The sequence below is a fragment of the Lontra canadensis genome, unplaced genomic scaffold, assembly GCF_010015895.1.
Source record: "Lontra canadensis isolate GAN:19392208 unplaced genomic scaffold, GSC_riverotter_1.0 scaffold26, whole genome shotgun sequence".
NCBI lineage: Eukaryota > Metazoa > Chordata > Mammalia > Carnivora > Mustelidae > Lontra > Lontra canadensis.
Genome location: NW_022631020.1, coordinates 781,433 through 795,292, shown reverse-complemented (window position 1 = coordinate 795,292; position 13,860 = coordinate 781,433). Strand labels below are relative to the sequence as shown.

General features: G+C 41.1%; 1 protein-coding gene across 32 annotated transcripts in view; it reads right to left on the bottom strand.

The window, feature by feature from the left end:
- Nucleotides 1–13,860, bottom strand: part of DOCK9 (dedicator of cytokinesis 9) — a 275,409-nt gene that overhangs the window by 20,706 nt on the left and 240,843 nt on the right. For 17 of the 32 annotated variants that reach the window (XM_032864087.1, XM_032864092.1, XM_032864103.1 and 14 more), the window contains 3 exons: nt 12,367–12,424; nt 11,360–11,437; nt 9,666–9,772 (listed from right to left, as the gene is read on the bottom strand). In XM_032864087.1, coding sequence (XP_032719978.1) covers nt 9,666–9,772; nt 11,360–11,437; nt 12,367–12,424 — 243 coding nt within the window. The remainder of the gene's footprint in view (nt 1–9,665; nt 9,773–11,359; nt 11,438–12,366; nt 12,425–13,860) is intronic. The other 15 variants (XM_032864113.1, XM_032864109.1, XM_032864115.1 and 12 more) reach the window with 1 other exon arrangement.

Sequence of the window (13,860 nt, the reverse complement as noted above, 5' to 3'; positions counted from 1 at the left end):
TTAACAGTGTCTTTTGAAGAGCAGAAGTTTTTGATTCTGATGAAGTTTATCAAGTTTTTATTTTCTGGGTTGTGTTTTACATATTAAGAAAAATCTTTAATACAAGTCCATAAAGATTTTCTCCTTATGTTTTCTTCCAGGAGTTTTACATTTAAGTCTATGATCCATGGAGTAATTTCTGAATATAGTGTAAAGTATGAGTCAATTTTTTTTAAATGAATGTCCAATTGTTCCAATACCATTTGATGAATGCTATCCTTTCTCCACTGAACTGCCTTTGAATCCTTGTCAAAAATCAGCTGAACCTACAATTAATCATAGGAGGGTTCCTGCGGGTGGCGGGGGGAGATGGGGTAACTGGATGATGGACATTAAGGAGGGCACGTGATGTAATGAGAACTGGGTATTATATAAGACTGATGATCACCGAATCACTGAACTCTACCTCTGAAACTAATAATACACTATGTGTTAATTAAGTGAATTTAAATTAAAAATAGAAAAAAGAAAAAAAGACAAGAAAAGTGTTAAAAAATGATCTTCTCTAGGTATCAAATATACTATGTGTTCTACTAAAGCAAAGAAAATAAATTGTATTATCTGAATGACTGGGGAAGAAAATCGACCGAACCATATGTGTGTGAGTCTATTTCTGGCTTCTCTATTTTGTTCCGTTGATAAGAGATGTCTAACCTGTGCCAATACCACCCTGTCTGGATTCAGCTTTGCAGAAGGGTGTCTCCACAGTGACACTAATAATATCTAGAGCCACACAACTCTTTGTCCTGTGGTCTGTCCCATGTACTATAGAATGTTTAGCAGCACCCTTACCTGCTACGACAAGACACCACTATCAGTACCTTCTCCTCTCCCCTTTTCCCCAAACTGTGACATTAAAAACCATTTCCAAACATTACCAAAAGTTCCCCAAGGGATGGGGGCAAAATCATCTCAATGAGAACCAACACTTTATAATAACCTTAAAAGTCAGATAGTATGACTTTTCGAACTTTTTCAAAACTGTTTTGGCTAGTCTAGTTCCTTTGCTTTTCCATATAAATTTTAGAATTCATTTTGTCAATTTCTACCAAAACTCCAGATGGGAGTGTGATCAGAACTGCTCTGAATCTGTAAATCAGTTTTAATAATAGAGTGGATTATATTAATTGGTTTTCTAATGTTGAATTTTTAAGTAGTCTAAACACCCAGCATGGAGCCCAATGCGGAGCTTGAACTCATGCCCCTGAGATCAAGACCTGAGGTGAGATCAAGAGTCAGATGCTTAACCAGCTGAGCCACCCAGGCGCCCCAACAGTAAACATTTCTAAAGCAGTTGTGAATCAATTTACCAGAAAATACTGTCTGACTTAAAAAAAAAAAAAAAAAGATCTTTGAAGTAAGGCATTTAACTCTTCTGTCATGTTTACAACATACAAATCATAAAATCATCATCAGTATGACTACACTCTGAGCCAAAGCTTATAAAGAGGTATACCAGTTGTCTTATACTTTTATTGCTGGTCTTTTAAGTGTAAACACTAAACATTACATAGTAACTACCATAACAGCTATAGACAAAGAAGAAATCAGAAAAGGTTCTAATACCATCTCTTTTCCTCATGCATGTATATTACTATAAAGATGTACATCTTTCTTAGTTTTGTCTCAAATCTTTTCCAATAAGAGAATCTGCCCAGGCTAAGCATGACGAATGTTTATGATTATTCTCCCTGTCCGCTAATTATAAAAAGCTAGATAAAACCTGTATAATGTCAGTATCAATATACTTACCTTTCCATATCAGTAAAACTGGGGGTATAATGAAGGTCTAATCTAATTTGGTGGTCAGGGGGATTAAATAAAATTTTACCCACCAAAATGCTCTGAAAACTATAAATGCTGTGTTAGGTTAAATTCACAGGCCAGTTAAGCAAATCTCTCCTATTTCAATCTTTGCTTTTTACTTCGCAGTGATTTTTTAAAAATGGTATCTTACTTCCACTGGGCTATGTAATATCCCACAGTGCTAACACATATTCAGTAGTTGGGAATTTCTTGGAGGAATGAATTAGTCTGCATATTCCTTGGTAATATAACAATATTATTCATAGCTGCCCTTTGCTGTTAGGAAGTGAGCTAACAGCCTTGCACTGCTTGCACACCTTAGGTCAAAGACATTGTTACTGGGTATTTTCTGAGCATCTTCTCTCTCAGTGTTGCTGAGGGATTATGAGTAGAGGTGGAAGACTTCTGGAAGGGTCAATTCCCCATCAGGGATGAGAATATTATACACCCAAGACATTCTTCTGATAATGGAGGTCAAATGGAACTTTACCCATTTTAAAACTATCCTTAGGTTTAATTTACAGACTATTCATTTGACCCCTTTTCTTGATACTGGGCTTTGTTCAAAGAGAAATGTAAACTTTCTGTAAAAACTTATAACTGGTTCCACTAGTATAGGATAATCCACATTACAGGTGTGAATACATGATGATGATGCCCTGTTTGTGGATGGGACCACAGAGACCTATAGATTCTTAATTCCATGTTCTAGTACTTACAGCACAATAAGCATCTGGAGTCGTTTTAATGTAATCTCACAGAAAACAGAAAATTCCTTTCAAAGACTTAGGAAACTAGGAGTAGTCACTACCGCATTGTTAACCTGATTCTTTCCTTCATTCACTCAGACATTTTACCAAGCATCTACTATGTGCAAGGCACTGTGCTTGACACTGGGGTTATAAAACAAATTTATATAAATAAAATTAAGTTTCTGTATTTTATAAAAATGGTTCTATAGATTTTTCTATAAATATGGAAGGCAGATTTTAGATGGTTTATTAGGCTATGTCACATAAAGGACATTTGTTTTGAAGAGGCGGCCTTCAAAGACACACAGGTTATCCTTCAGAGCAGCTAGAACTGATGTCCTAGAGACTTATGACCAACTGGAAGACATAAGGTACATGTCAAGATACCATGGTCGAGGAAAACAGTGATTCCAAATACATGCCCAAACTGCAAGTCACAAGGGTAGATGCTCTGAACTGAGAGCAGTAGGGGTTTATTTATTTAACAGTAGTCAGTGTGTCTCTGGGTGAATCCTGGGGAGGCCAATGATCAGTGAATAAAGCACTTCCTGCTCTCAAAGAGTCCAGTATGAAGACTGATCCATAAAAAGATTACAAAAAATGCGGTAAGTGCTGATAAAGAAACATGTAGGCAATCAGGGATACAGATAGCAATGGTATCCATCTAGTGCTGTGGGAAAGGAGAGACGCAGAGTGTTCTAGAGAGTGGTGACTGAGTCTTACAAATGATCAGGAGTTAGTAAGGTGAAGGTAAAAGGTGGCCGTAGGAAGAAAGAGAGGGGAGACATTCCAGGGAGAGGGACCGACATGGGCAAAAGATACGGGAGGGGAGGGCAGCATGGTGGGTGAGAAATTTACAAGTAGACTGAGGGGTTATTCAGAGTATAAAATCTGAATTAGGGAGTGGCAAGGTATGAGGCTGCAGGGTGATGGTGTGGAAAGGATTTAAATAGACTAACCAGCTATACTCAAAGTTTTTTATGTCAAAAAGAAATTAATTAAATGTAGATAATTTTGAGATATGAAAATACATATAGGCATATGTCAACTACCACAATGATGAAGTATTCTATAAGGAAGACGTTACTTGATTTTGAAATGATCTTCTGTCTAGTTATGTAAGGTATCTTTACAGCAGCCTTTCAGGTATATTTTAAGTGGCCCTAGATTTTGGGACTTAATAAATATATATTAAATAGACTTCATAGGCCAAATGCCCCAAACCGGGAGTCTAGGATTTGAATACTATTCTTACTCTTGTTCAGTCAAACCTGAAACGTGTGGAAAGTTTAATAACAATGTAACGTGAATTCAAGTAACATATCAATACCATAGGCAACTCAGTTAATTATGGAAAAATCGGTCATATTTGGTTCAGAAAGATGGACTCTGACCAGGGAAAATCCTCCAGAATGGCTGGAAAATGAGAACATTTGATAAAGCCAATCGAGCTTAGTAAATAATTGAAATAAGTATTGCAATTTGATGGCAATCAGGAATTAGGAAATAACACATCATCAACTTTTTTATGCTACTCGACATTATTTTTACCTTTTTCTCTGATTCAGGAGCAGACCTATAGCTTATCAGTCTGATCATCAGTTATTAATATAAAGAAATGATAATATATACTACTAAAATCAATGTCTATGTAGATTTACTAAAAAACATACTAAGGGCGCCTGGGTGGCTTAGTCAGTTAAGTGTCAGACTCTTGGTTTTCGCTCAAGTCATGATCTTATCGATGGTGGGATGGAGCCCTGCACTGGGCTCTGTGCTCAGCAGGGAGTCTGCTCGAAGATCCTTTCCCTCTGCCCCTCCCCACCACCTCTCAAATACACAAATCTCTGGGGGAAAAAAAAAATACCCAAACTAAAAATAGCTTCTATAAGAAAACATAAGGCCTTTCATAAAAGTAGAGTATGGATTCCTGAACACCAAATTTTAACTTAGTAAGGTAAATTATTCAGGTTAACGTCAACTCTATATACACCTAGACATTTGGAGCTGGTGCATCAAGTAATAATTCTTTGAACAGAAATAACCAGTAAAAAGAAAGAAAGAAAGAAAGAAAGAAAGAAAGAAAGAAAGAAAGAAAGAAAGAAAGAAAGAAGGAAGGAAGGAAGGAAGGAAGGAAGGAAAGAAAGAAAGAAAAGAAAAGAACCAATAATCAAAAAGAGTTCAGCTTGAGGGACCATGTGTGAACACAAAATTATAGAGTCATAGGAATTATGATATCATAGTAACTAAACTCTGGGGCATATACGAATGATACCCTTGGCAGAAATCCCATGTATTAATTTACTTAGAATTTCCAGCAATCACTGCACCTGAAAACCAGAGCTAATCCAGACAATGGTCAGAGAGTGATGACCTTGAACGGTTGTTATATAGAAAGCTTGATGGTTTTATTACCTTGCTTAAAATTTAAATGCCAAGATATATTTTCTAAATTGCCAATATATGCCAAGAACTGTAAGTAATTACTGGTTGGGGAAGAAAAAAAAAACAAAACCCTCAATGAACTAATCCACAAAGCTCACATTTTACGTTACTAGATTGATCCTAAAAAGATCTCAGGTGTACCAAGCTCATGAGCCACTGAGACCATTGTTTAAAATGTCAGCAGCCAGTTTAATTTTTAAGTGTGCCCCAGCCATGCGACTGAGGTCACTAAGCACCTGTCTGTGGAAATAGCACACTAATGTTGTATGTGGGGGTGTGTGTTCACAAAAATGCCTATGTATGTGCAGGGGATTTAAACATTTTTATTTATATGCCAATTTTTCCATCTAGCATTGATTATGAAGCTAGATGTTGTCCCTATTATCTGCCATTTAGAAATAACAGAAACACAGATGCCTGAGTGGCTTAGTTGGTTAAGTGTCTGCCTTTGGCTCAGGTCATAATCCCAAGGTCCTAGGATCGAGTCCCACATCTGGCTCCTTGCTCAGCAGGGAGCCTGATTCTGCTTCTGCCTGCCATTCCCCCTGCTTGTGCTCACTTTAAATAAATAAATAAGATCTTTAAAAAAATAATAATGTAAACGTAAATGCTTGGGGAATGGTATACTTTATGGCTTAATTCACATATCCACCACATTATTGTTTTTCAAGAGCGAGTAGAGAACCTTTTGCAGCAAAATAATCATTTGAGATGCTTGTTAAAATACAGATTCCCAGGCACCACACTCAACCAACCTGGGGGACCGGCAGAGCGGGAAGACTGGAAATATCTATCTGTAACAGGAATCTAAGTAATTTCTAACTAAGCATATGAAATTTGAGGATTACTGAACCAGGTGTCACCTTCTGAGGCAGACACATCACTTATATATCCCCAAGCCAGCATTCGGCATACAGCTAGCTTAGGGGATGAATCAATGTACGTAAATATAGAAATTTCCAGGTCACAAAGTCAGACAACTTCCAATTCAGACTATAAGGGACAATGGTTTTGGTGCTTCTCCTCAATGCGAAGAAAGCATTGGACGCAGTACAGTGTGCCAGGGCAGAGACCATATCACACTCGCATTTCTATCTCCAGCACCTAGTTCAGTGCCAAGGAAGCTCAGTAAATATTTGCAACATGAAGAGGGCCAGTATGTCCTGGTATGAGCCAAGGGGAGACCATTTAGAGTAGCTCCCTGGGCGAAGTTCACTAGTCACTATTGCAATGACCTGCATGACTACAAAAATGTCTACACGGATGTCGATTTTGGGGTTACAAAGAAATTTTAGCAAGTGGGCAAGTAGTGAGGATGAACTGTATTTTCTATTTCCCCTTCCAGGGTCCCTCTTGGCCCATCCTTCCTAGCTCTGTGTGCTGGGAGGTTGATGCATCAGGGCTGCTGGCCTGCAGGGTGGGCTCCCTGTCCTCTGACTCCTGGCTGAGTTCAGCCAGTCAAAGGCCCAGCAGGAGCCTGGAGGGCAGGCAGAGAGTGAGGACGGGGTGGCTATGCATATGCCCCTTCCTGCCAGGGTACGGGACTGAGCTCTCCCCTACATCTTCAGGTGGCCCCTCTGTGGAGCTGCTCTCTCTCCCCTCTCCTAGCCCAGGGTGAGAGGTAGTACCCCAGCTCTTGCTAACCTCAAGGGTACTGTAATATTACTTGTCAGTTTCCCTACACCCTGTCCAAGCTTTCAAAATAGTCCCTTTATTAGCCTTTCTTCAATGTCCTGAGTGTGCTGCCCGTTTCTACACAGGATCCTAAAGGAGGGATCGCAAAACTTCCATTCTATGTTGAGTTTTGACACCACAAGGGACTCAAAATTCTTCAGTCTGCACAGTCTCCAACTTGCATAACAGAACTTTAAACAGGGATGGGATGTTTCTTTTTATCTAATCAAAAGCAGCCGGGAGGGAGTCTGCTCTTTAGATCAGAGCCAGGAAAGACGAACCGCTATCAATGAAAACCCATCTGAGGTCTGCTGCTAGGAAAAGTGTGTGTTCTTATGCAGCTCCACGAAAATCATGTTAGGAGAGCACAAGGCATTTAAGTACATCTAATAATGCAGATTAAAAGGGCAATGATTTTTATCAGGCTATGTGTTATACCCCTAGTCCCAACAGCTTCCTCCAGAACTCCTTCTGGGAGAGAGATGTTCAACTCCCCTTTCTCTTGAAACATCCTGACAGCCAAAGCAAAAATGTAGGTGGCAATTTCTGGTGCCTGGCTTCTGGAACACGCTCCTCTTTCAACTCCCCGCTAGTTTCAATCTTGCCAGGCAGGGGTTGCTTAGGACTTGATAAACCCACCATGTAACATCTTAATGGTTACAGGTCATCGCATACTACAGACCTTGTTAAACATTTACCAACTTTATGCTTCAAGGACAGGATGGAAAATCCATATTCTGGAAATCACTGATAAAGTTGCCCTCTCACATGTTTAGTTATCCCTCAGGCTGGGTGCCATTCACAAATTTCCTCAATAAAGCCTGATTTGATTTCCTAGGCTGATGCCCCAGGCTGCCGTGATCACTCCAGCCTATTCCTTAATCAGATGAGCAAACCTGAACTGCATCTTCTGAGGAAGGACAGGATACTGAGAACTGTTTACTTTCAAATCTTTAGTTGTTCTTGGCACCACTACTTTCCTTATCAAATTCTAAATAAAATCCTGTACTCTGGAGGTCCGTGTAGGTGCTGGGTTGGACATGAGTGGTTTCTGCAAGGAGACAATACATTCGATCCTCTTCTCAGAGAAAAACCCAGTTACGCTTGCCTTGAAGGAAAACTTCAAGGTCAAGAGTATGCAAGCCTTATGGTCTCAGTGACGGGTTTTAAACTTCAGAGCAAAACTTAAAAATTACTATCTGCCCAGGCGTTTCAAGGTAGAGAGAGACCTGAACTGTTAATGCCACTTCATAACTAACTGGTCCTCCCCCCATCTTTGGGACTTCAGAAATCTTCATCTATCATGACTAAAATTACTTTAATATTTAAATGTGAAGTGCACTCAATATATTATCCTTCTTTCTCATGTTCACTTTTTAATTTAGGAGGGCATTTGAGCTAGACAATTTATGACAGTGGTTTTTAAACTAGGGTGGCTTGAGAATATATATATTCACATATATATATATATTTTTTTTTAAATGATTGAATATTCCCTAAAAACTACTGAGAACTTTCATGTATATGGGTGTTATGTCTCAGTATTTATAATATTAGGAATGGCAACTGGTAAATGCTACAGGTTTACTAATTTAATTAAGATAACAATGAACCTATTACATGTTAATGAAAAAATAACATTTTAAAATGAAAAAACATTTTCAAAAAAAATTAGGGAAAAGAGTAGAATTGTTTTAAATTTTTGCAGCTTTCTTTAATGTCTGACATCATAGGAGAAAATGACATTCTCATATCTGCTTCTGCACTCAATCTGTTCGACATGCTGTTTTGGATGATATAAACAAAGGAAGTCCAGCCCTCCACAGACATCCGGTTGGAAAAGGAGGAACCTCAAAGACTTCCTGAAAGGGTCTCGGGGATCCCCAGGCTTCCTGGACCACACTTTGAACTGATTCAGGGACTGGTTAATGTCATGGAGGGTGTGTGCTCGTGGCCCTACTTACTGGCAAGAATGTGATTAAAAGTCACAATATTAATTGTAGGACCTCCACATCATAAAAACAAGTACAACAGAGGCAGAGGTATTTACTTCTTTCTCTGTTCTTTCTCTCCACATGAAGAAACAGACAATATTATTTTTATTTAAAAGACAGGCAGGATTGACAAGCTGCCCCATGACTGTTCCATTCTGCTCTGAGCTGAGGAGACGCAGGCACACTTGGAAAGCCCCTCTAAAAGACAGTGACCAAAGAGGAAATTAAGGGCAGAGCCAGAAAGTTGGCATTTGTTCCAACTCCTAGCTTTATTTTAAAACTTCCTCGTTCCAGGTAAGTGGCTGCAAGGTGATCCTGTTTCCACAAGAAAGTAGCAGGAACTGTCACCGTGATCTAACGCGGAACCTTCTGATCTCTGCTGGGGGCGGGACTGGGCATTCTCCTTCACCACCGGTGAGAAAAATCTGGACTAAGGCCCACCAGTGGAGGGAGCCAGGCAGGCAGCTCTGAGCCCCTGGGCCCGGTCTGGCCGCTCAGGGCTTTGCATGTCTGCTGACACGGGAGAGAAGTCAGCGTGGGGCACACCGATTTAAAAGTCTGAGGGGCTGGTCATTTCAGCTGGTTAGAGTGTGATGCTAAAAGATTAAAATAGTAATAAAACCCATGAGCTGGAGAAATTAATGGCTGGAAAGAATGAGAAACCTTATGGTCAAAATGCTGGACCTTTTCCCACACGTGTTTGAGCTCTTGGCCTCATTTCCCTCCTAACGAGCTCCTCAAACTCTCTTTCCAGAGCAAAGGAGGAATTCCTAGAAAGGGGGCTGGCGGAGCTTTCACTGCTGTTTCGGCCGCCTAGAGCATGAGCTTAGTCAGAGAGAAGTGGGCAGCAGCGGCTGCTGAGAGAAAACCATCGTGTGAGGTGGAGGCAGAGCACAGCCGTCCCCGAGACACTGGCGGACTGAAGACTGAAGACCCCCACAGGCACGGCGCTCACCTCGTTGAAATGGACATCCTGCATCCCGACGTCTTCCATCATGGAGGCCTCCTCGTCTATGTTTGGGGTGATCACCCTGAACGCTGTGCATCCTTGTCTAAACATGCCTAGAACGGACACAGCAGGGGAGAGAGCCAGTCAGTAACCCTTAAGTGGGATGACCTTGAGGGTTCTTCCAGCCCGCCATGCTTCTGTGTTTGAAGGAGACAAGGGACTCTGAAGTCTCTCATGCCTCAGGCCACCATTCTCACAGGGACCCACTGTGTGCTTTTCTTCATTTGCCTCCTCGTACCTAGCCTTCTCCTCCCTCAGTTCTTTCCTCATCCTTTTAATTTGTTACCCGCCTTTATTAAAATGTATGAAATCTTTAAATAACCTGTAAATAAACTGTAACAGGGGCTGGGTCCAAATCAGTAGTTTAAAAAATAGCAGCAATAATCTGAGTGGGTACGGTGACCCGTGCTCAGATACCAAGAAAAATAAAGCCAAAGCCAATCAAAGAGAAACACATGCCTCCAACAGAACTGTTTCCTTCAAGGCGTCATGTCCCCCACTGTGGCTGAGGGTAACCCGGAGCTCAGATGAGAACTCACTCTTCTCCTTCACGAAGCAGTCTGCCAGGAGGTCACTCAACAGCCGCAGCCATAAGCTGAGAGGCTGTTTTAGCTGGTTCCCTATCTGCTGCCTGAGGGGTGAGGATGGGTCTCCTGTCCTCCTCACCACCAGAGACCAGGAGCACGGGTAGTATGAATACTGCAGATGTCCAAGCACTCTGATTCTCTAGGGGAAATGCTGTGAGGTTGGTGCTGGGATAAATAATCTGGATAAGGATAAACCCCTGGGGCGCCTGAGTGGCTCAGTCAGTTAAGTGTCTGCCTCTGGCTCAGGTCATGATCCTGGGGTCCTGGGATCGAGTCCCACATCAGACTCCCTGCTCCACGGGGAGTCTGCTTCTCCCTCTACCTGGATTCCCCCTGCTTGTGCTCCCTCTCTCTTTCTGTCAAATAAATAAATAAAATCTTTAAAAAAAAAAAAAGGATAACCCTCCTTAAAGCAATAATGGCCCATTTGGGGCCTTCACTCATCTTGCAGTCACTGGGGGAAAAGTCCTATGTCAGTCGGACACTGTCAGCTGGGCAAAAATGGTCAAGTACAGAAGGCCTTGAAACATCTTGCTACTCTATTCTGAGACCACTGTTTACAATAAAACAAAACGAAACTCAAAACTTGAATTGAGACCTCCCATATTTTGGGAAAAAGAAGAACACAGAGTATTTTGAAAGCATGTCTTGAAAGAGTAGATTTGTGAAGGCACAGATTTTTCTAGCTCCCCAATGGTCAAGGTTTCCAAGCCTTGAGACAAAAGATTTCCCCATGACAAGTATTAATCTAGGAGCTTGAGGATAGGTTAACATACAAAAAAGCAAAATTACAGAAGCCAACCACCCAGGCTTCTGGCTAGAGAGCACATTTAAAATATACACCTCAGCTCCAGCAGGGTAACTACAAGGGCAGCCCAAGTGCTTCCCCTCCGTGCACAGGGACAGACCGCCATGGAACTGGAGAGGAAAAGAAGGAAGGGAAGGAGAGCCAAGACTATCCATGCAGAGTTGCAAGGGAAAATCCCCACACCGCTAAGTGTCAGGTCATGGGGCAGCTGGGGCTCTGGGGGCTGGGCCCACCCTCAGGCTCACCTCCCCGGCGCCTCCTCTGACTGGTGCTGTGGCTGGAGGGGAAGAGGGGCAGCTCCGGACGGAGGGCTATGTCTGCTTCTAAACACGAGGAAATGTATTACCTGACAAAAGGTCTCAACAGGAAATCATGCTAGTAGCAAGAGAATATGGAAACCCTCTTTAATTTCTTTTTCTCTGGGGCTCTGATGTAGGACAAGCCTCGGTTCCCTTCAATTTCATCCCAAATAGCCAGCTGTACCGGAAATACAGAAATTCCCCGGCTGTGGCATCTGACTTTATACCATTTCTCACTCTGTAAATGTACTTCATGGAAGCCAGATCTGGTACTGCTGTGCTCCGGGACACGGGCACACATGAGCAGCTTTTCTAAAAACCTCGGTGTTCTCGATTTTGAAATGGAAACGAGCAAGTGGTATTTAACCAAAAGAACCCATGAAAGGATTCGTGATCTGCTCAACCGGGAACAAACATATAATCCACAAAAGAACAGCACTCACACGCCCCTGCCCTCTCCTTCCCTGGGGAGGCAAGGTTTCTGGCCAGCTAGGCCGCCTACCCAAATAATAAAGCCAAGTGGACTGTGGTTCTAAAATTTAAAAAAAGTTGTCCGATAATCTCCTGTTAAAACTGTCATTTGACTGATAAAACTGTTACGGGGGAACTAAAGGAAGATAAATCTTCTGTCGGCTCAACACAGGCCATTCAAGGACACCCAGATGCAAAGCTCATTAACTAGTCTTTGCAAGATAGATCCATTAGTTAAAGGTTATACAATAATATGCCACCTAGTTTTATTTTTTATATTGGCGCCTCTGCTATGCCCACCAAGCCAAGCCAATGTCTTACCAGTGAATAAAACAATGAACACAGTGCACACACACACACACACACACACACAAATCCATCCCCCTCCCCCACTTCCAGATCTTTCTGAATGGCTCTCACTCGTCTTTGCTGCTCTGTATAGTTTTATATTCATTTCACAAAACACAGGACTCCTTCCTCACCTTTCCGTGTGAGATACTCTGCCACCAGCGCTGTGACGTGGACATAACACATGGCCGCCTAAAATAAAAGACACACACTTCAGAATGACCACGTACAGAGCGCGTCGGTGTGCTTCCGGACAGAGCTCCAGTGAGCGTGTGGACTTGTATTAGATCTCAAGGAAAACAGGGTTCCTGATAGCTGCTGTCTTACCTTTCAGAAAAACTAGAACAATTCATATAAACTGAAATTTTGAAGTAAATTGTAAATGGAGACAAATGGTAATAAGTTTGGTAAGTCTCATTTCTGTTTAGAATTACAAAATTTTAATGTAAGAGATAAAAAAGCATTTTTTTTCTTACTCTAGTATCACTTCTCTTAAGGTACAAAGAGGACCATTTGAAGAAAAGGCATGTATCTTTCTAGATTCTGAGAGATTTGTTCAAATGTCAGTAGCTAACAGTTTTCTCTCAACTTAAAAAAAGATGTAGCAACTGCTTCCCAACACAGAACTCTAAACCAAAATTAAAACTTAATGTCAATAAAGACAAAATAAATTCTTTTCTTTTTATGAAGTTGCCACAGTTTTGTGTAAAAAAATAGTTGTTGGAAATGAACCTGATTCTGATGCCTGAGCCCCTGATTCTTTGTCAGAATGATAGAAAAATTACTACTAGTAGTAAAATGGAATTCACTTTTATTATGCTAATATGTAGTTCAGATTAAATTTATGGTCAAATAGAATGGACTTCTTAAATAATCAATACGTAAAAATTGTTACCTAAAATTTTCAGATGTAGAATATAAGTGTACTAATTTAGGCAATTACAGTAGCTTAAAAGTAAAAAATTATGCTTCTTTGGTAATACTGTTGACCATACCTAAATGCTTTAGGTCCAAATTATAAACACAATTTTCAGAGGAACACAGAGCCTTCCACACAGCCTACTGCTTTCCTTAATATCTTCCCCTTTCACAGGTGATGTCACAAAGCACAGAGAGGTGAAAAATGGGCTCAATGTCACAGACTGATTAAATGTTGGATTTGGTCTGTGTCCGGGGCCCACACACCTGACCCCCCGCCCACACCCTGCCTCCTTATGGAAACACCCTCTGTACACGGGCAGCGCTCTGAGGCTTACCACATTCGCAGATGACAACGGACTACCTCCAAAAGGAAAAAGCGATGTCCTATCATTACTGTAATAACAGGAACATTAAATTCCATCATCAAAGAGCTGAATTTTAGAACTAGAGAGGAGTTTTGATGCAGAAACTAAGCGTGCTTGAATCAGCGCACATTTATGTGACTGTGGACGGTTTCTAAGGGCTTTCAGACAATCCTCTCCTGTGACAGAAACATTCCCTTACAGGTTGTAAACGGTTGAGATGCTTAGAGACGTGAAGTAACCCCAAGCCTAACGCTGATGAAGTATCCCTTCTTTTGATTAGTGGGAAATTTTTCTTAAAATTGGCTTCTTTTACTAAGTGAGACATAATTAGTTTTCCCCAAA